Source organism: Chiloscyllium plagiosum, chromosome 13 (assembly GCF_004010195.1).
Source record: "Chiloscyllium plagiosum isolate BGI_BamShark_2017 chromosome 13, ASM401019v2, whole genome shotgun sequence".
NCBI lineage: Eukaryota > Metazoa > Chordata > Chondrichthyes > Orectolobiformes > Hemiscylliidae > Chiloscyllium > Chiloscyllium plagiosum.
In genome coordinates this window covers 82783154-82806401 of record NC_057722.1, presented here as the reverse complement: position 1 = coordinate 82806401, position 23248 = coordinate 82783154, and the positions used below count along the sequence as shown (strand labels likewise).

The 23248-nt window shown below is 40.2% G+C and overlaps 1 protein-coding gene across 7 annotated transcripts in view; it reads right to left on the bottom strand.

Annotated features, from left to right (window-relative positions):
• Positions 1-23248, bottom strand: part of mecom (MDS1 and EVI1 complex locus) — a 1133356-nt gene that overhangs the window by 713016 nt on the left and 397092 nt on the right. For all 7 annotated transcript variants that reach the window (XM_043702874.1, XM_043702878.1, XM_043702875.1 and 4 more), the window contains exon 3: positions 20772-21109. In XM_043702874.1, coding sequence (XP_043558809.1) covers positions 20772-21109 — 338 coding nt within the window. The remainder of the gene's footprint in view (positions 1-20771; positions 21110-23248) is intronic.

The window sequence follows — 23248 nt, the reverse complement described above, 5'->3', positions numbered from 1 at the left end:
GTGGAAGGAGGTTAAGGTGAGGGTGATAGGCCGCCTGCATGTCCTTGGCGGAGTGGGAGGGGGAGTTAAAGTGTTCAGCCACGGGGCGGTTGGGTTGGTTGGTGCGGGTGTCCCAGAGGTGTTCTCTGAAACGTTCCACAAGTAGGCAGCCTGTCTCTCCAATGTATATTTGTAAGGTTACAAAGACCATTTACAGTAGTGCATTGATCGTATTTGCAGCAATTGCTGCCAGAAAATGTTTGTTTTTGTGGCTATCTGCAGTTGTTTGTTCATTATTCTTCAAATGTCTCAGTGAAAGAACTCAGCAAATGCTTCCTTTTCATTAATTTACATCATTTTCTAACTTTCCAGAAGTTGTAACCACAATGGGCTGACATTTAGCACTGACAGAACATCACCAATGGCCTGGCTGAGCCGACCTCCTGCATTCTGACCTGGATGGCTTGCCTTGCCTTTTCCTTTCACTAAATAGCTTTGTTCATAACTTCACTGCATTCTTACATATGTGATAATTGTCAGGTCCTAGCAATTAATTTGCCAAGACAGTAGCTACAAAACATGCACAGTCTGGGGATCTGTAATCAAGACAAGGAACAAAGGAAGTAGCACTAAAAGATAAAGGTTGAAATACTTTGTTTTACTGGCACCAACAGAGATTTCATTTTATGAATAATATCCTTCTGCATCAGATATCCATCACCTTCCGTTATCTCTAGTTTTCATGCAGAGTTATTCTGAATAAAATTATTTTTATTGAGCAGTGTTTCCAGCACATTTTGCCAAGTGCTTTTTCCAATAAGAGAGAACCTAACCAGCTCTTCATGACATTCAATGGCTGAAGGATTGAATCATCAACTGTCAACATCCAGGGAGTTACTGTTGACCAGAAACTGAATCAGACTAGATAGGAATCCAATAGCTACAAGAGCAGGTCAGAGATAAGGAAACTGTGGTGAGAAACTCGCTTCCTAACTTCCCAAAACCTGTCCACTATCGACAAGGGACAAGTAAGGAGTGTGATGGAATACTCCCCACTTGCCTGGACAGTCACAGCTCCAACACTCAAGAAGATTGACACCATCCAGGACAAAGCAGCCCGCTTGATTGGCACCACATCTACAAACATCCACTCCCTCCACCACCAGTGCTCACTAACAGCAGTGTGTATGATGTACAAGATGCACTGCAATAACTCATTAAACTTTCTTCCAAATCTACAGCCTTTACCAACAAGAAGGTGAAGGGCAAAAGATAAATGGCATGTTCATCTCTAAGTTGTGTGCCATCTTGACTTGGAACTATTTTGCTGTCCTGTAATTTTTATGGAGTCAAGATCCTAGAGTTCCTTTCCTAACAACACTGTGGGTTTACTTACAGTACCTGGATTGCAGCAGTTCACAAATATATTTTTCCAACATCTTATTCAGGGTAATTACGGATGTATGGAATATGGCCTAGCCAGTAATGCCCACATCTTGTGTAAGAATCCATTTTTAAAAAGTGACATTTTGTTGGGACATAACGCTCAGAATTAGGTGACTCAAGCTTATGTTTAATTAACACTTGAGTAGACAAAGTGTAAACAGACCTCTGTTCCAATTTACTGATGAGTGATGCACTATAGGAGAAGACATTAAAGAAAGCGATTTCTATACAGCCCAATGTCCAGTTGTGGACTTGAATCCCAGTCAAGTAATTTCTGCCACCGAGAGTGAATTCTATGACTTGTATGAGATACCATGAACAACAAATTGAAATAAAGAAATAAAAATGAGCTGCCTTATTGGTGAAAGAGAGCTGTCATACACTTTGTCCAAGTTGTAAACCAGCATTTGGCCAGGTATAAAACAGACCCTAGTGTTAAATTACTGACCCCACAGTGGCAGCAGAGAGACATGCTGGAAAGAGACACAGAGGTCAGAGATAGGGTTACACCAATTTAGCCACGATTCTCTGACCGATGCTCCCCCTGACTACAGCTCATTGCTGACAGCATGGGAGTATCGAGTTTATCTCCAGGCCACAATTGTTTTACACAAGTTGATAAATGTCCTGAAACATTGCCTGTGTTTTGGGGAAGATTTTCAGCACATCAACAAGATAAAGAGGACAGGACACTGTTGGTCAACAAAGAATGTGACATAGCATGATCTATCAATTTAGCTCAATGGTAACCCTCCTACTTATGGTCCAAAGGATTTTTAAAAGTTATAAGTGGTATTTCAGCATCATTGGCAAAGCCAATAGGTATTGCTCATCCTTGAATGCCCATGGACAGACTGGCTTCCATGGGATGATTAAGGGTGACTGATGTGACAAAGTTGCTCCTTTAAGAAGGTTTTGCAGTACTTGGCATTTTTTTCAGAGAGGTTGTAAATGATAGACTTTGAAAAGTCTGGAGGTTGAAGGGTTTTAGGGTCAATTTGATAATAGCTAACAGATAGTGGGTCAAGCAGAGGCATTCAAGTTTAAAAAAAAACACATGTACAATGAAAGGGGTGTGACCAGTTCTACCAGGCCAGCTTTTAGAACATAAACATTACAGCGCAGTACATGCCCTTTGGCCCTCAATGTTGCGCCGACCTGTGAAACCAATCTGAAGCCCATCTATCCTACACTATTTCATTCTTGTCCATATGTTTATCCAATGACCATTTAAATGCCCTTAAAATTGACGAGTCTACTACTATTGCAGGCAGGGCGTTCCATGCCTCTACTACTCTCTGAGTAAAGAAACTACCTCTGACATCTGTCCTATGTCTATCACCCCTCAATTTAAAACTGTGTCCCTCTGTGCTAGCCATCGCCATCCGAGGAAAAGGGCTCTCACTGTCCAGCCTATCTAATCCTCTGGTATTAGATATATGTCTCAATTAAGTAATCTCTCAACCTTCTTCTCTCTAACAAAGACAGCCTCAAGTTCCTCAGCCTTTCCTCATAAGACCTTCCCTCCATACCAGACAACATCTTAGTAAATCTCCTCTGAATCCTTTCCAAAGCTTTCACATCCTTCTTATAACGCGGTGACCAGAACTATACGCAATACTCCAAGCGCAGCCGCACCAGAGTTTTGTGTACAGCTGCAGCATTACCTCATGGCTCCGAAACCCAATCCTTCTACCAATAAAAGGGAACACACCGTATGCCTTCTTAACAACCCTATCAACCTGGGTGACAACTTTCAGGAATCTATGTACATGGATGCAGAGATCTCTCTGCTCATCTTCACTACCAAGAATCTTACCATTAGCCCAGTACTCTGCATTCCTGTTGCTCCTTCCAAAGTGAATCACCTCACATTTGTCTGCGTTAAACTCCATTTGCCACCTCTCATCCCAGCTCTGCAGCTTATCTATGTCTCTCTGTAACCTACAATATCCTTCATCACTATCCACAACTCCACCGACCTTACTGTCATCCGCAAATTTACTAACCAATCCTTCTATGCCCTCATCCAGGTCATTTATGAAAATGACAACAACAGTGGACCCAAAACAGATCTGAACTCCAGGATGAATGTTTCCCATCAACCACTACCCTATGTCTTCTTTTAGCTAGCCAATTTCTGATCCAAACTGCTAAACCTCAATCCCATGCCTCTGTATTTTCTGCAATAGCCTACCGGAGCAGACCTTATCAAATGCCTTATTGAAATCCATATATATCACAACCATATACATCTTACTCTCATCCACCTGTTTGGTCATCTTCTCAAAGTACTTAATAAGGTTTGTGAGGCATGACCTACTCTTCACAAAACCATGTTGACTATCCCTATTCCTTTCTAGATTATTATAAATCCTAGCTCATAACCCTTTCCAACACTTAACCCATAACTGAAGTAAGGATCACAGGTCTACAATTTCCAGGGTTGTCTGTACTCCCCTTCTTGAACAAGGGGACAACATTTACTATCCTACAGTCTTCTGGCACTCTTCCTGTAGACAGTGATGACATAAAGAACATAGCCAAAGGCTCTACAATCTCCTCCTTGGCTTCTCAGAAAATCTTAGGATAAATCCCATCCAGCCCAGGGGATTTATCTATTTTTACACTTTCCTCAATTGCTATCACCTCCCCCTTATGACCTCAACCCCATCTATATTAGTAGCCTGTATCTCAGTATTCTCCTCAACCACATTGTCGTTTTCTCTGGTTTGGCTTGCTTTTTAGTAGTAGTGGTTGTAAAAGCTGTTGGACCCAAATGCAGGTCCAGGCTGGTCCCCTCTCCCTGCCTTCTCTCCTGTAAGAACTTGTGTTTGATTTCATCTTTTGTGCCAAGGGATGTTTATGGGGATTGTTGCAAGTATTTGGAACAGCATCATTAAGTTGGATAGTCCGTTGGGTTTTCAGATAGGATAAGTATTTTGGTATTCTGTTTACTGCTCTTTGTATTTCATTAAGTATCTTGTAAATAAATTCTGTTTTGTTTGAAACTAAGTGGTTTGACCAGCTGATTCTCTCCTGGAATATCCACTGTACACCTGCTTTAAAAAACAACAAAGTTAGGGTCAGGGCTACCTTCGTGAAATGTTTTGAGGGGCCTGACCTGGTCCATAACAGATTGGGGGCTCGTCGAGTATTTGTTCTGTAGTTCCAAATTTGGATTAGAGCTGTTGGGCTCGAGGGCAGCAAGTGGTAGGTGTCAATGTCTGTTGTTCTGGGTGCTGATTTTGGTTGGCTTAAATAGTGCTTGGGATAGCAATGTTTCTTTCAGTCAACAAGAGTTTTCTGGGGTTGGAAGAAGTAACTTTGGGGGTTTTACAAAAAGTGCTTAGTGCCAAGCTGCTGGAATTAGCAGACAAGCTGGGGTTGGAGCTGCCTCCTTCTGTGAGGAAAGGAGAGTTAATTACTGCAGTAGCTCAGCATTTACATTTATTGGAAACACCATCAGAATCTTTAGAGATGGCTAAAGTTCAATTGAAAATGAAATAGCTTGAGTTAGAGGCAAAAGACAAGGAATTATGATTTAAAAAAGAGGAAAGGGAAAAAGAGAGAGAGGAGAGAGAGTAAGAGAGACAAATGAGAGAGAAAAGGAGAGAGAGGAAAGGAAGAAAGAGAGGGAGTTTGAACTTCAGAAATTCAGCACTTAGACAGGAAAGTCAGCTTAAAAGGATGGAGATGAAGACTGAAGATAAGCTCAGTGAGGAAGAGAGTGAGGATGAACAAACCCATAGTAGCCATAGGCCTGGTGAGAAACTCTTTAAACATGTTCAAGCATTGCATAAATTTGATGAGAAGGATGTGCAAGACTTTTCCATCTCATTTGAAACAGTGGTTAAACAAATGGGGTGGCCAGTTACCATGTGGGTTTTGTTGATCCAAACAAAACTTGCAGGTAGAGCTAATGGGGTATTCACTTCACTGTCAGATGATGATTCCAGGGCATATGAGGAGGTGAAGAAAGCCATCTTAAATGCACATGTGCTTCTGCCAAAAACCTATAAACAACATTTCAGGAATCTAAAGAGGGAATCTGGTCAAACCTACATTGAGTTTGATAGGATCAAACAAAGTAATTTTGATAGATGGATAAGGGCATTAAAAGTAGACCAAACCTACAAGGCTCTGAGAGAGACAATTATTTTGGAGGCATTCAAAAATTCGCTTCCTGAAGTAGTGAGAACTCATGTGGGAGAGCAGAGAGTAAAAAATGGCAAGATTATCATCTGAAATGGCTGATGATTATGAGTTGGTCCATAAAGCAAAATTTGGCTTCCAGAATCAATTTCAATCTTTGATCTCCCCTGTTTCAACTGGCAACTTTGTGACTTTGTTACCATACAGTCAGGAAAAGTTACAGGATATGTATCCTACAATCGTTCAGTTGCCTGATTTCCCACTGGCTTTTCAACCACAGTAGGCAGCACTCCTACCGGTGAATCAGTTATATCATTAGCAAGAACAAATTGTATTCCTGGAGCTGACAGTCTGTCCAGAAATTGGGGAAAAGAGAAATCCTCATGTGGAAAGGGAAAGGTTAATCTCGGTGAAGATCATAAGGATAGCTGACCACAGGGTATAAAAGGAAACCTTTGAAGGAGATGGAGAAGTTAAAAAGCTTCAGTGTTTTCACTGTAATAAAGTAGGCCACATGAAATCAGTGTTGGTGAGCTTAGAGAAGCACTGGGAAGCCAGATGTAGGATAGTAGGATAAGCCAGGGATTTCTGTTGGAGTGATAATGGAAAGCACAGTGGAGGCTAGGAAGCTGCACCAGAATGTACGAGCTGGTTGGAAGTTGGTTAAGGAGGATGCATCAGATCTTCCTTAACCATATACCTGCGACAGTAAAGTTTATTCACGTAGGCCAGGAGCAGCAGGTAAAGAGGTTACAACATGAAGTGACACAGGATCCTCTCAGTCTGTGATGCTGAAAGATGAGGAGATATGAGGACACAGGACACCTTTGGGGAGATCAGGTGGTCAGGTGCCCTTTGGAGAAGGTAATGAGTCCTTAGGGATTGTTAAGTGTAGATATGAATGCCTATAAAAGTGCATAAAGCTATGAACTGTCAAGCTCATTTCAACTGTCAACAGACCTGTCAAAATCAATTCTCAATATGACGAGTCAAAGGGACTCTCGAAATGAGTTGTCAAAAGTGTGAAGAGGAATCTGTCGAAAGCCACTCTCAATGTCAGTGAGCAAGCAGTCAAGGCAATTAAAAGTCCTGCCTTTGAAAACTTTGTGAGGATTGTTTGTGTAATGAGAGATTCATTGTTTGCCATTTTATGCTGTTTGTTGACATTTACAAGGTCTGAAAAATGTGGTGCTGGAAAAACACAGCAGGCCAGGCAGCATCCGAGGAGCAGGAGAATCAACGTTTTGGGCATAAGCCCTTCTTCAGGAATCATCCTTCTCCTGCTCATCGGATGCTGCCTGGCCTGCTGTGTTTTTCCAGCACCACATTTTTCAACCCTGGTGCTCCAGCCTCTGCAGTCCTCACGGCTACCATTACTGGATCACATGACTGATTTCACAACCATTCATGGTTACAGTCAGGTGTTTGCCATTGATCGAGATGTTCACGTGGTTATGATTAGATTACATTACATTAGATTACATTACAGTGTGGAAACAGGCCCTTCGGCCCAACAAGTCCACACCGACCCGCCGAAGCGAAACCCACCCATACCCCTACATTTACTCCTTACCTAACACTACGGGCAATTTAGCACGGCCAATTCACCTGACCTGCACATCTTTGTGACTGTGGGAGGAAACCGGAGCACCCGGAGGAAACCCACGCAGACACGGGGAGAACGTGCAAACTCCACACAGTCAGTCGCCTGAGGCGGGAATTGACCCGGGTCTCTGGCGCTGTGAGGCAGCAGTGCTAACCACTGTGCCACTGTGCCGCCCATCAACTGGTTATAAACTCTTTGAAGTGGGACTAAGAATTCCAACATTTGTTGTGATGGCAAACGATGCACTTGTACAAAACACATGTTGTTATTTGGCAATAGTAGTTAAAGGAATGTCAATATATTCTTTTTATAAATGAGAGAGATTTTTTGTCAATTTAGTGAAGTCTGCAATTTTCCACTGTTGTGAGTTGTGTGGAGGTGGATGAGTTTGATGTCAACTAATTCACTGCTCCCATTGCCAAGAGATCTCACCATATCATGTGCCAATCAGTTTGTTAGAAGACCACCAGCTTGCCCAATCACAAGCCAAATAACAGTGCACCAACTTTCCAGAAGCTGTTGACCAATCAGAGGACAACAGGTCCTTGGTTTAAAGACAATTGGTGCGGCGTACTCCTCAGGGGCTGAAGGCTGGCTTCTGTCAGCGGGTTGGAGGCAAGGGCAGATGGACAGGCCACACCCTCTCCTTCTTCCTGCCTCTGATTACATCTGGTATGAGACCAATAGAGGACCACCTCTAATCTGTAAGGTACGTTGCCCCAGTTATTCAGTCCTGAAGACAGGTAATTGGGAATTGCTGAGTTGAGATCCTTAAATGGTCATTAAATGGTCACTTTTAGGATTTTTTTTGCTGGTAAGCAAGAACGTTCCAGCATTTTTCACCCAACACATAATTGATGAGATGGTGAGAATGGGAATTAATTGGGCGAGTTATAGAGTAATAGAATCATAGAGTCATCAAGTCAGCCAGCATGGAAACAAACCCAATTGGTCCAACCAGTGCATGTGGACCATGTTCCCAAACTGAACTAGTCCCACCTGCTTGCGCTTGGCCCATTTCCCTCCAAATCTTTCCTATTCATGAACCTATCCAATTTTCTTTAAACATTGTAATGTGCCTTTGTCCACCACTTTCTCTGGCAATTCATTTTACAGATGAACTACTCTCTATGTAAAAAGGTTGTCCCTCAGGTCCTTTTTAAATCTTTCTCCTCTCACCTTCACAATATACCCCCTAATTTTGAATTCCCCACCTGAAGGAAAAGACTTTTGTCATTCACCTTTAATAAGGTCACCCGTTAACCTCCTAAGCTCCAGTGATAAAAGTCCCAGCCCATCCAGCCTGTTTCTCTATCTCAAACCCTCCATTCCCGGCAACATTCTGCTAAACATTTTCTGAACCCTCTCCAGTTTAATAATATTCTTCTTATAACAGGGTGAGCAGAACAGTATTGCATGAGAGGTCTCACCAACATTCTGTACAACTTCAATAGATGTCCAAACTCCTATATTCAAAGGTCTGAGCAATGAAGGCAAGCATGCTAAATGCCTTCTTAACCACCCTGTCTACCTGTAATGCAAATTTCAAAGAATTATATACCTGAACCCCTCGGTCTCTCGTTGTACAACATGACCCTGAGTTCAACCATAATTGTATTACTTTCTTCACTGTCCACTATGCCACCAATTTTGGGATCACCTGCAAACTTACGAAGTATGCCTCTTATATTCTCATCCAAATCATGTACATAAATGACAAACAGTACTGATGCCTGTGCAATACCACTGGAGTTGATTCTGAAGATGTACTCATCTCCTTCTTCACTCCTTTCTTAGCATCTCTGAGGAAGGGGAAATTGTGAACTTTGTATTATTTGATTTCAATATGAAGTCAGTCCATGGTGGATAGTGGATGAGTTGGCATGTTGCATGTAAGGCCAAAGAATACTTTATGGGAGCCAGGGTTGGTATCAGTTGGCACTAAGTTGTCAATGAGCTATAAAGGGACATAGAGATGACCTTTCTTGGATTTGATAGTATGAGGGATTTTGGGGTGGGTACGTAGTCTTGTTTGGCATGGAGGTTTTGATGGACCTGGGTATGGTTACAGGGTCACAAGTTAGCATTGGGTATAAAAGGTTATAAGGGATGGGTACATGAAGTTGCATTGGTTGGCAGAGATGGGAAAGGTATGTGCATTGAGCAGTTATGGGAATGTTTTGTGTTGTATTCTTTCTTTTTACAGTTTGGACTCAGTGCAAGAGTTGACACATTACCAAAAGGATGTGGACGCTTTGGAGAGAGCACAGAGAAGATTTACGAGGATGTTGCCTGGTTGGAGGGTGCTAGCTATGAAGAAAGGTTGAGTAGATTAGAAATGTTTTCATTAGGAAAAAGGAGATTGAGGGGGATCTGATTGAGGTTTACAAAATCATGAAGGGTATAGACAGGGTGGATAGAGACAAGCTTTTTCCCAGAATGAAGGATTCAATAATGAGAGGTCACAATTTCAAGGTGAGAGGTGAAACGTTTAAGAGGGATACATGTGGCAAGTACTTTACACAGAGGATGGTAGGTGCCTGGAACATGTTGCCAGCAGAGGTGATAGAGGCAGGCATGGTAGATTCATTTAAGATGCATCTGGACAGATGCATGAGTAGGTGGGGAGCAGAGAGATACAAATGCTTAGGAATTGGACGATAGGTTTAGCCAGTGGAATTGGATCGACTCAGGCTTGGAGGGCCAAAGGGCCTGTTCCTGAGCTGTAACTTTCCTTTGTTCTTTGTTCTTTCTTCACTCCAGCACAATTCTGTATCCGGCACTCCCCCTCCTCATTTTCTCTGGGGTCACCCTGCCTAACTTCAAGGAATTCTGCCAGGTCAGAATGAACATTCCAACTTCAATTTGTCCTGGGTCATCTCCTAGAGCTAGGAAATGTCCCAATCCTGGGCTCCAGACCAGATACAAAAATCCAGACCTAAATACGTTTGCCTCTCCTTAATTCTTAACATTCTCTAAAGGCAACAGCTTTTTGATCAGATCCTCTTTATTTTCTTCTGCTTAAGTTGAAGCATGTGTTTCTTTTCCTCTTCCACCTCTGGATATCCTTGGGACTTAGGACTCTGTGAATGGTGCTACTTCACTACAGGTTATTAATTTCCATAGTGAGGAAAGTGAACAAGGTATTAAGAGTAAACTACAGAGGCCAAAATGTCACACACGGGGAAAGGTGTTTTTGGCCAGATGTATTCGCAGTAAATTGAAGCAGGAGAGGAAAATTGCAAAAATTCGGCAGAGATTCAAAATTGGCAATGCTGTTCTAAAATGTGGGCTGAAAATGTGTTGCTGGAAAAGCGCAGCAGGTCAGGCAGCATCCAGGGAACAGGAGAATCGACGTTTCGGGCATAAGCCCTTCTTCAGGAATCAATTTTGAATCTCTGCCGAATTTTTGCAACTTTCCTCTCCGGCTTCAATTTACTGCAAATACATCTGGCCAAAAACACCTTTCCCCGTGTGTTCTAAAATGTGACATATTACGAAAGCACCCAGTGAAATGTACAGTTTATCAATAAATAATCCAATCAAGACCTTTTGACTTTTGACCACATTAACTACAACTTCAGATAGAAATTCACCATTTCTGATATTCTGTTCATGGCTGGAGTCCCTGTTGTGAGACATTGCTGCAGTAATTATACAAATGCATGACAATATATTTATTTTTCCCCTCTAGTTGGGGGAGGAGTCCTTCCCTAGAAAGTACATATTGTACCTTCTGAAATATGTTGACAATTCTGAATGATCCGTTATTATTGTGTATTATTAAAGTAAATCCTGCCAGAATAAATGCTTCAACAGCTGAAACTCAGATTATTTATATTGGCAATCAGAGTAATAACTCACCATTTCTGTATTATTAAAGTAGAGAAATTTATCAACACATTATTGAAAAGTTGTTAATGCTGGTATCCCTTGTGGCCAGCCAGTACAATATCACCATGTATCCCCAACACAGCGACCATCGATCTGCCCAGTTTCCAGATGGCCCATCATCTTTATCACTCCCAGGTTGGTGACATCACCTGTTCTCCCATCTGAAATTGATGATGAAAGCAAACAGATCTATCTTGCTTACATTTACCAAATCAATTTAATTTTACAGGCCCCAGTGTTGGTGGCATATTGACAGTTTGTGTTAATGGCATCTACTGTGTTTAGTGCCTGGAAGAGTCCTCCTTGAATAATGTGGCATTTCATAATACATTTTTTACAACATATTTACTTAATGGAAAGAGTTATGGCTGGCTGTCAGAGCAGCAATTAAACATATTGAAGACTTTTGGAGTTCTTATCTTTCTTCCTCCTCCTTTAGACCAAAATATATTTATCTCTCCTCTTCCTCTCATGGGACCAATGTCTCATAACTGCTCTAAGTGCATTGAAGTAAAGTTACCATAAATTAAAGCATCTATAAAAAAATTTAAAAAGTCATTTTCATTCCTTGGATAGTGAGTTATAAGCAAAGTAACAGGCTGACAACTGAATACTAAACACATTGAGATATTTAGCAAAGAAACGATGGAGTGAAAATGCTAGCATACACATGTTGCTGATTCGGTATTTGAACTGAAAATGTGTTGCTGGAAAAGCGCAGCAGGTCAGGCAGCATCCAAGGAACAGAAGAATCGACGTTTCGGGCATAAGCCCTTCTTCGATGCCCGAAACGTCGATTCTCCTGTTCCTTGGATGCTGCCTGACCTGCTGCGCTTTTCCAGCAATACATTTTCAGCTCTGATTTCCAGCATCTGCAGTCCTCACTTTCTCCTCGAAGATTCGGTATTTGAAGTTGAGTTCAGTTATATCAAAGTAGTAAACAGATATTTCATTTAATTTCTGTAATGTTCTGCTGACATGATAGTCAGAAGAGATGCTGATTCACAATAACAGCACCATTGTACTATCACATTATTATTTTAATTAACAGTACCCTGTAAAGTATTGAGGTTACCTCTTTCAACCTGTCTCAGATTGAATTAACCTTCCAGTTGGCACTGTAAAGTTACCTGTACAATCACTGTGCATTTCCTTTAAAGGCAATTTAAATCTTAATTTGAAATCATTCTGATTAGTTGAAGACTTTCAGACTAACAGAGCAATATCATCATAACCAGTTGCAACATTGCTGCTCTTTCAGTCTTCGAGGGGGGGATTTCATGGGACTTGCAAAAGGAGGAAAGGTGGTGATCAGGGATGAGGGAACCTAATGAGTCTGGAGCTGGAATTTCCTGATGGTGGCTTCAAGTTTCGAGATGAACCCAGACGTGTGTATGCAGAGGCTTGGAAACTGTGCTGTTGGTGAGGTTTTCTGTGTGTAACAGATTTGCATGCAACAAGTAGTTGATTGGCAGAGTTCTCACAGGATTTAAGTTCACCAACTACTTTTTAATTATCCCCGCTGAATGTGATCATGTGCAATATCTGTTGCAAACCACAGGAGGAGGGCTACATGAATTTGCCTCACAGAGTGGTCAGGACAACACTGGATGTTAATGCAAATATTTAGTGAGGAGCGAGCACAAAAATACATATACTTTCTTTTACAGTAAAGACCCTATCTGTCCTATAACCATTGATGTATGCTGACTAGAAACATCTGCCAATGACAAGGCATGCAGAACATTTAGTTCGCTGACCAAGTCCCAACAAACGATGACGATACATACACGAATCAAATGAAAGTGATTTGACATGAAATATTAACAAGAGTAATTTAAATGTGGAACCTTTGTGCCACCAATAACTCTGATGTCAATAACATTAAATTTGGGAAGGGAAGTTGTGGCTGTGATGAACAGCCTCCTGGGGTAGCTTCTCCCACCATGTTTGCACGTCTCTTTGCACATACTACACTACTTTATATTTAAATTGGGGACATAAGAAAACTAACAAAAAGCAGGAGAGCTGAAATGGAGCACAGGTAAATTTCTGTCTTCTGTCTCACTCTGTCTCTGTCATCCACAGTATTCATTCCACCACTTTAGACATGCGAAGGTAATAAAACTTACACAATACACAGCAAGAAAACAGGCCAATTAGTACAATCAATCCAAGCTGCACTCAAGGTCCCTCCTATCTTTCCTCATCTACCGCCATCATCATTATCTTCTATCCTTTTACCTGTCACATATGTGTCTGGCCTCCCCTCAACTGAATCTGTAATATTCACCAAAACTACATCATGATGTAGTGGTTGCCCTCATGCTCTCAGGAAAGCTTCTATCTCAACTTTTTAATCCATGCCCTACACCTAATGCACAGACTCCAATTATCCATTTGGAAGCTCAACACCTGTTTTATGCAGGTGGCATTGCCATGATGATGGATTTTAATTCCAGCTTATTTATGGTGTTTTCATTACAGCCAAAGTCTGTTAAAGATGACTGCAGATGTAAATTCCTTGGCTTTCTGGCAAAGCTCAGTGTGAGCTCATGGAATGTCACACCTGTAGTGTGTCAGGGAAGCATCAAACAGAGTGACTTGAAAGGAATAAATAATGAGGGGTTGCCTTCCTCTCGCAGCAGAACGTCATCTCCTGTGCATTATGTCTCAAACATGTAGCCATGCTGGTATTTTACCCTTGCAGCAATATACAACAAAGGGGTTGAACCAACCACAACTCTTGATTTGTGTGTGATAGTGAGCTCAAGAGCCTGATACATGAGTGAAGGTGACAGCTTGAGGACTGTCTATTCACTGGATGTGGGTATCGCTGGCTGAGCCAGCATTTATTGACCAGAGGGCTATTCTGAGTCATCCACATTGCTGTACATCTGGAGTCAACTATAGACCAGGCCAGGTACGGATGGCCGTTACCTTCCTTAAAGGACATTAGTGAATCAGATGGATTTTTCCTGACAATCGACCATGATTTCATTGTGATCATCGGACTCTTAATTTTAAATTTTTTATTGAATTCAAATTCTACCATCTGCCATGGAAGGCTTCAAAGCTGTGTCTTTAGAAAACTATCTGGGTCCATGGATTAATAGCTTAGTGATAATACCACTGAGCCATTGCCTCTCACCGTCCAACACCCGTACGCTGCCCAGAAGAACATATGACACTCTCTCAGCTTGAGTGCTGGAGGACAGGTGAACCAATGAAGTCACAATCAGAAAGGAACCAAGACAAAAACCTGTCAGCTCACTGAGAAGCCAAGAATTGACAAATTAAGTACATCACCACCAATATGAATATTACTGGTATCCACTTAATATTGCATCCTGCACTATTCACAAAACTCATAGGATAATCTGTATGACTCTTCTAAGAATTACACATCTGCTGAATTCACTCAATTTCATGTGTGTGTGCGCTTGCGTGTGCGTGTGCATGTGTGTGAGTGAGAAATAGAGAGTGAAAGAGAAAGTGTGAGTGAATCAGTGAATGAGACAAGACCATAAGATATAGGAGCAGAATATGGCCATTCAACCCATCAAATCTGCCCCATCATTCAACTATGGCTGATGTGTTTCTCAACTTCTGCTTTCCTCCTCATCACCCTTCATCCCCTTGATCCCCTAACTAATCAAGAACCCATCTATTTCTGTCTTATTATGCTCAATGAATGGGCCTCCACACCCCTCCATGATAGTGAGTTCCTCAGATTAACCACTCTCTGGGGGATGAAATTCCTCCTATTCTCATTTCTAAAGTGTTGTCCGTTTATGTGTGAATGAGTGTGAGTGTGAGCATGTCTGTGTATGTAATCCTGAATTGGAACATTTTGGCAGCAGTGTTTATATCATACAAAAACTCCAGGATTTCTCTCAAAAGCGCAGTAATGTTCCTAACTTCAGATGTTTTGGCACGCACCTTGATGCTTCTGTTAGTCATTAAATAGGACTCTGGACTCCTACACTCAATCTCTACACCCTGATAAACATTGTGATATAAAAGTGATGAAAATAATTTGTCAGCCAGGAACTAGAGAAATGATCAATGATAAAGGCTTCAAATCTACTTTTATTTAAAAGATGCAATCTCTTATTCCCTAACAGCATCCACATTCCAAATTCCAACACTCGTTCTTGTGAAATAATGTCTCTCCTCTTTCTTTTTTGACAATTTTAAATAGGAATCTCAAGCCATACATGCTTGACTAAGATCCTAAGGCAGCTACTTGTCTTTTGAAACAGTTGTACTTAAGGGAAAATGTTGTTTTGTGATCTAATGTTTCTCTTATATCTAATTCTTAATGGCGCATTGCTTATCTACACAAAATAAAGAAATGCTGAGTGCTTACAGTTTCTGCAGTTGTTATTGTAAAGGGCTGATCGACTGACACTGTTATCGGCTGTAATAAAAAGACTTCTTTTGTCACAAAGTTATAAATGAATGACATGGGTTGATTGGTTTTATATAGAGTGCATAATGGATACGTTGAGGAGCCATGTATCGACCTGGGGTGGGGTGTCATGTGGCTACTGGGGGTGGTTGGAGAGCCAAAGATTAGCGTGGATAGTAGGGGGATAGAGGGTAAAATCATGCATGGAGGATATGAGAGGGCATTGGGTTTGGCTAGAAAAGCATATTTGTAATGGACGCATAATTGGATAGAGAATGAGATGGCAAGAACTGATTTGGAAAGTACAAGAGGAGTATTAAGAGCTAAGGGAGTTAGAAAGATAGGAACCAGAGGACGGTTTTCTTGTATTATTGTTTTTGACGATGTCGGCATGGATGAGTTGGACCGAAGGGTCTGTTTCTGTGCTGTACATCTCTATAACTCTCTAAATGGGATGATATCCCAGTGTAGTGAGGTTAGTCTTTTCATCAGCCTGACACAAAACCTTACCGAGGCTGCCTCTGAATATTATTTCAGGGACCATGCACCTGATTCCAGCTTTCATCCTTCCCTGTCCACCACGTCCAAAATGGAAATCCTGCCTTTATATACTTTTCCCGAGAATGGGTGTGCCAAGCTGGTTCCCGTGATACAGCTATGGGATAACAATTCAGCCCTTCAAACTTCAAATGTTGGTGCAGACTTGAGGTACCTTTACACTGAGCTCTGCCCTGACCTGGTTTGAAACAGGCAGAATAAACAAGGTCTTTCACTGTCATATTGTAACTAGGTACTGCCTAGTGAAAGCCTATGCTAAAAGACTTGGGATTCGAACTCAAGTATAAACATATTCACAATAATTCATAAATATCTGTTATTTAGTTTTTTTTGCAAATCACTCAATTGTCGACTTCCTTTTTATGTTGCTTACATCTAATTCTCTTTTGTGTTGAATACTTTAGCTGGTGTTTTTCTGTCATTCTGCCATTTGCCACCTTTCTGCAGGCATCTTTGAGAGTGCGGATTTCTTATTTGTGTGAACCTCTGTTCAAAATCTCAGTGGTTCTGTTAGTTCAGACCAAGCCCATGTGCATCTCTAACAGATATTGTAACAGTTAGGATGTTCAGAGTTGGCAAACAATGAGATAAATCAATATGGAACATAGGGCCTGAGATAAGATTAGAAATGCTGATAGAAGGTAAACCTATTATTGAGACCAATGACCTTTACCAAAATAGCCCATTGCATCTTGACAGCATTTAACAGGATCTGAGTTTTTTTTCCAATGAATTTAGCAGATAAACAAGTGACTGTGGTTATTAGAGAATTTCTTTGCTTTCTTGTTGATTAAGATGTGGTCAATTCCTTTCCTTCACAATCAGTTCTTCTCTGGGCACTTGGACTGGGATCTCAGCAGGTTCACAGCAAAACCCTGGTGACAAACTGCAAAAAGGTTTGACCTTTGCTCTCTTCTTGTGACCCCTCCTTGTTCGATTTGTACTTCAACTAACCAATACCTGATTAGATAATGCTTTGCGCTGGCCTTAAAAATTAGATAAAAGCTTAAATTTATGACATGACTCCAGAGTAGGGCGAGTGCACTCTAATCTCATTCAAGTGATTCCCTGTCGGGTCATATTTTCCATTTTCATTTTCAAACTTCAGTCTGTTTTCTGCTTATTTACTGCTTGTCATTCCTGCCACTCATCTCAAGCAACTTTCTTTTCAGAGTTTGATTCCTGGTCCAGTCAAGCACTTAAATAGTTTCAAAGTATCTTAGGAATTGCAGCTTGGCCATTGAAGGCTGACACAGATTTGGACAGTTCATATTTAAATACTGCCAAGTTATGGAATTATTAAAAGAAAAGATGAGCACTGTACGATTGAGGTACAGAAACATTCCACACACAGTTCCAATCAATTCTGTACATCAGCATTGTCTCTCCGGTGAGAAATATTGAGAAAAAGATAGATATAGAAAGATAGATATGGAATGATAGGTATAGAAAGAAAGATATAGAAAGATATATGATAGATGTCGAAAGATGGATAAAGAAAGAAAACCTCTGAGTTTTTATTCAAAAGTCAAATGTCAGATCTTGGTTTTTGTTCAAATTTCTGTTTAAATTTATCTAAATCATTTGACTTTAGATTGAATCAGGTGATTAGTTTAGATTGATATATCAAATTGTGATTACTTTTAGCATTTTAAACTAAAGAGTTAAATTCACTGAGAAATTAAATTATATACAATCCCACTGTGACCTCTGCAGCTATTTCAAACTAATCATAATTAGCTAAAGAGGTTTCAGTAATAGCATATTGATGCACCTTTGTTTTGTTAATGTCTTGCCAACATACCATGCGATGGCCTGCATCACATCAGCGTTACTTTGTGAAAACAACATCACCGGGCTTTAAAATGATTAGTAGGTACGTCCTCGCAATATAAATGCATCCACCTTACTTCGAGGTTATTTTATTGTTTGATATTGTTGTAACCACCCTTCACAACTTAAGAGTTTTATGTGTTTGCCAAACAATTTATTATTTGGTTTCAAAAAATTAGGTGATGTTGAACATATCATAATACTTTGTCACAAACATGTGAGATCATTATGACAGCATAATGCTTGAAGACAAGGAGCCCAAGTATTCATTTTAGTCCCTGCATTGCTTCTTCCAGTTCTGAATGTTTGTTTGGCTGCAGTGCCTGTGTCTCAGTGACTGCTCACGTTAACAGAAATACTGACAATGGAGATGCAACATTTCATATGTTTTCTTCTCAAGCACTCCTACATCCGTTACAGCTGTTCACTTACTGAAGTAACAAGAAGGGTATCTAGTCTGTCAGAATGCAGTGTTAAAGTGCAAAAGTACGTTTTTCCTTGGATATACTTTACTATGTATTGTTCAAAATGCGATAGAATTTCATCTTCAGCCTTTATCTTTACAAGAATTACATGGACGTTAACGCAATGCAATATAATGCAGAAATTATGATCATTTGAAATGACAAGAAAAGTGATGCTGAATCATTATACAGTTCTGGCAACTTATTCTCTGACATGCATGTCCATACTGTGTAATCATCACCAGGTCTGGGAGCTTCACACATGAAATCTCGCTCATTCTTGGAGATGATGCTGGGGAGGTATGTTTTGCTGATAGAACAATGAGAAGTTGAGATGAGTGGATGGTTAGAGAATATAATTTATTCAGTATGAGATTGCTTTGAGGGGCTATTCAGGAGTTTTATAAAACTTCCATTAAATTACTTGTCTATGGTATTATTTATCTTTACAGTGCACATTCATTACAGCCTTCAAATTAATAATGATTGTTAAAAATGAAACTCTAACCGAGTCCCCATTGCTGAATAATATTATTGCCAGATTGACAATAACATATTATGAAATTATTTTGCAGCATTTTAAGAGAAATGTAAGGCATTAAGGGTCTGCAAAATAATGCCTGTTGTGTTTATGATGTGTGAGTGATAATATAAATGAAGCAGGATGTAGCCATCCAGATGGAAATGGAACTTGCACATAGACTGTCCATTACAGAACATCACATCCAAGGAAAGCCTAATGATTTTCTAACCAGTGGACGGTTTTGTATATGGATGTAGTTTTGCTTGCTGAGTTGGAAGGTTCTTTTTCAGATGTTTAGTCACCATACTAGGTAACATCATCGGTGAGCCTCTGGATGAAGCACTGGTGGTGTAGCCCACTTTCTACTTATGTCTTCAGGTTTCTTTTTGTGGGTGATATCATTTCCGGTTCTTTTTCTCAGAGGTTGGTAGATGGGGTCCAAATTGATGTGTTTATTGATAGAGTTCTGTCATGCTTCGAGAAATTCTCCTGTGTGTGTCTGTTTGCCTTGTCTGAGGATGGATGTGTTGTCCCAGTCGAAGTGGTGTCCTTATTCTTCTATATGTAAGGATACTAGTGAGAGTGTGCCATGGCTTTTTGTGGCTAGTTGATGTTCATCTATTCTGGTGGCTAGTTTTCTGCCTATTCGTCTGATGTAGTATTTGTTACAGGCCTTGCAAGGTATTTTATAAATGACATTTGTTTTGTTTGTTGTTAGTATAGGTCTTTTAAGTTCATTGGCCACTTTTTAAGTGTGTTGGTAGGTTTGTGGGCTACCATGTTGCCAAGAGGTCGAGTAGTCTGGAAGTCATTTCAGGTTTTGTATCTTATTGATCAACTAAAAATCTAACTCATCACAAAAGCTTTATCTGCTTTTGAATTAATTTCCAAATTCATTCTTTTTTGAATTAATGCCTAATTTTGCCAGAAATAATAAAAATAAGAATTATTTTGCTACTTTGACAATGCTAGTAATGACCAGAGAAGATTGTTACTCCTCTGCCCCACAACTACACTTTGTGTTGCTATTGGGCTGCGTTGCTCAGTATGTCGGTTGCTACTTATATCTCAGGGTATTATTACTATTTAACTAGTCATAGTACATTAACCATAAACAGACTGATTGCCATAGTACCAGGAGTTCAATACATGGTCATATACTTCTACAATTGCTGGCATAAATCAATTGTCATACAATTCTGTACCAACCACCAGTCAATAGTTTTGATTCTTCACAGATATTGCTCATCTTTGATAAATACACTCAATATAAACAAGAAAAATTTAACAAGGAGGCAATATGGTGAAATGAATGGTGCTGCAACAGATTGAGAAAAGCACCACTTCATTGTTAGAGTGAACAAGATTTTGTGAAAGTAGAGTTTTTGGAGTGTGTTTGTCCCAAAAACTATTTCTACCAAGAAGCTCCCATTAAAGGTGGGAGTAATTATCATTTGCGCTATCTCGCACTCAGGTAAATATTTCACTCACTACCTGAGATTGCAAATCAGCTGCTGACAATGTAAATGTCCTGACTTTATTTCCACTGATTTCAATGGAAGGTCAATTAGAAAATTATGATAAGAGCTTCACGATGATTTGCAATGTTAGTCCTACATCAAAGTGATGAATAGAAAATTTACCTCAATATATGGAAAGTCAAACAACCCTACAAGCCATCAACTCACCAACTATACATTATACTTTGTCAGCAATGGGACATGACTTCTCAGTATGATAAGAGAATAAACACATTTTTAAAAATTAGACACATGATGGTTTAAAAAATATCCCTGCAAGAGAGTCAAAGTCCAAATCAGAAACATTTTCCAAATAACACAAGCTGCTCTGGACGAGTATTGGCATTTGAAACACAGAGAAATTAAAACGTGTGCTTACTTCCCAGCCGTGAGAAGGATCCTTCAAGCTTGATAGCTCTTCCCCAACGTAAGGACCAAGTTTTTCACCTACTTCAAGCTCTCTTTTAGTCCATATTCCTAACCCGGCACCTGGAATGCTTGACTCACGGAGTTCAAATTCTGGTGGAATGGGAATATCGTCAGGAATGTAGATGGCAGCTTTGTAGGGAGAGCCCTCCTTAGGTGTGAAGTCTTCATTAGATGTAGCAGGTGAGGAAAGATCATGTGCGCTGAGGGACAGAGGCCCTGTCTCATCATCAGCATTAGGCTCCTCCACTGGTAGAATTGCAGAATACCCATCATACAGGCTGTCATCACCTAATTAGAAAGATAAAGCAGAAATGAACAAGTTGGAGATTGCAAACCAAAAGATCACAGTAAAAATTATGATTGATATTTCACAGAATCTGGAGTGAAAGTGAGGATATTGCAGTCAATTTAGATAGTCGTGGTAATCTCAAGCAACATTAGGGAATTGAGGTCACTGAATATCAATAGAAACATGGGACTGAAGTGAAAAATTGGGGTCATTCAGGGTAGCAGAGGAAGCCTGGGAAAAGGGTAGAGAATGAAAATTACTCTGGGTGTCAACAGACATCGACAGTGAAACATGAATGAGTCACTCTGGGAATTTAAACTGGGAGAAATGGAGGAAGAAAGCTGATGTGAAATTGACCAAATTTGCCAGTACCAGCAGAAAAAGGAAAAAGAAAAGTCTGGCCTGTCATGTTTCAGATTCATTCCTGAAAAACATCATTCATAAATTATTAATTGATACCACAGTATAACAATCTAAGCTTTAATGTATGTGTAATATATATATATTATAGAAGCATATATTATTTATCAGGAATATAAGTGAGTCCCATAGTGATATTGTCAACTTTATGTTGATAGCATCTTATATTAACTGACTGAATAAAGAGCTCAAATATTTTCTCCTTAATTTTTAACCATTTTTTCAGCTGTCTAATCTCAGAAAGTATTTATTAAAATGTTCAAAATCACAACTTGAATAAATTGTCCGAGGTGATCATCCCCTTATTTTTCTCTGTCCATTCATAGCAAAAACTAACCAACTCCAAAAGAATTTTTTTGCAGACTACTTACCTGGAAGTTTCACACAGAATAGGATTCATATGATCATACTGTTAGGTATGATTCAAAATTATTGAGACTTTTTGAAATCCTATACAGATAAAAATATACAATCTAATGCAATGCCTAATTATCATTTAGCACAAGGCAGTCCTGTTTGTTTAAGGGGCAGTTTCTTTGCCAATTGTGCTGCTAAAAATGCCACAGCTAATTCTCTCACATATTTCACCTAATTTCAACTCTGTGCACTGAAGATATAAATCTTTTGTACTAGATACCCCATAGGTTTGGTTTGTGACAGTGAAGATATAGAAATCAGTGTAAGTCATCATCGCTGTCACAGTGTCATCAATGGCCCCAGTGACCTACAAGTGCTATCAGCTGCTGCTCCCAATGTATAATTTAAAGGTCTAAATTCACAACTCTATTCTCAGGGTGAATGTCATCCATACCCCTTCTTCCTGTTATGAGACAATGCAGCTAAGTCTCATTTATCCAAACATTTCTCTGAAATTGTGCTTTCAAACATGTGAACAGAGGAAAATTTTAACTGTGTAATGATTGTAACACAATTAAAAACTCATTCATTGGGAATGGTTTTATGTTTTTATGACATCTAATGCAAATAGAACCTTCCCCTTGTGTCGGTTTCACGGCTACTCAAATAACAATACTTAAAGCTCCAACTTACCACAACACTTTTTGATACCCATTGTTTCAAACTTATACCTCCCTGATTTATAAATTATTCCCCTATTCTTTGCTTCAGTTTAATGTCCCTTGATCAACACAGGTGTACTGTTATGACACCAGTCAGGATGAAGAAGTGATCAATGCAACGTGTCAGGTCTTCACCACTGTCTCCCATTCTGCAAAGCATGACTGTTCCTCTCTGTATTCCTTCATCACTCCACTCCTTCACTAGAATTACAGATTCCATTTCTAAAGAATACTCAAACCAGCAGTTTGGTGAAGAAGCAGCTCATAGTCAGAGAGTCATAGAGATATACAGCACGGAAACAGACCCTTCGGTCCAACCTGTCCATGCCAACCAGATATCCCAACCCAATCTAGTCCCACTTGCCAGTACCCGGCCTGTATCTCTCCAAACCCTTCCTATTCACATACCATCCAGATGCCTTTTAAATGTTGCAATTGTACCAGCCTCCACCACATTCTCTGGCAGCTCATTCCATACACATACCACCCTCTGCGTGAAAACGTTGCCCCTTAGATCTCTTTTATATCTTTCCCCTCTCACCCTAAACCTATGCCCTCTAGTTCTGGACTCCCCGACCCCAGGGAAAAGACTTTGTCTATTTATCCTATCCATGCCCCTCATAATTTTGTAAACCTCTA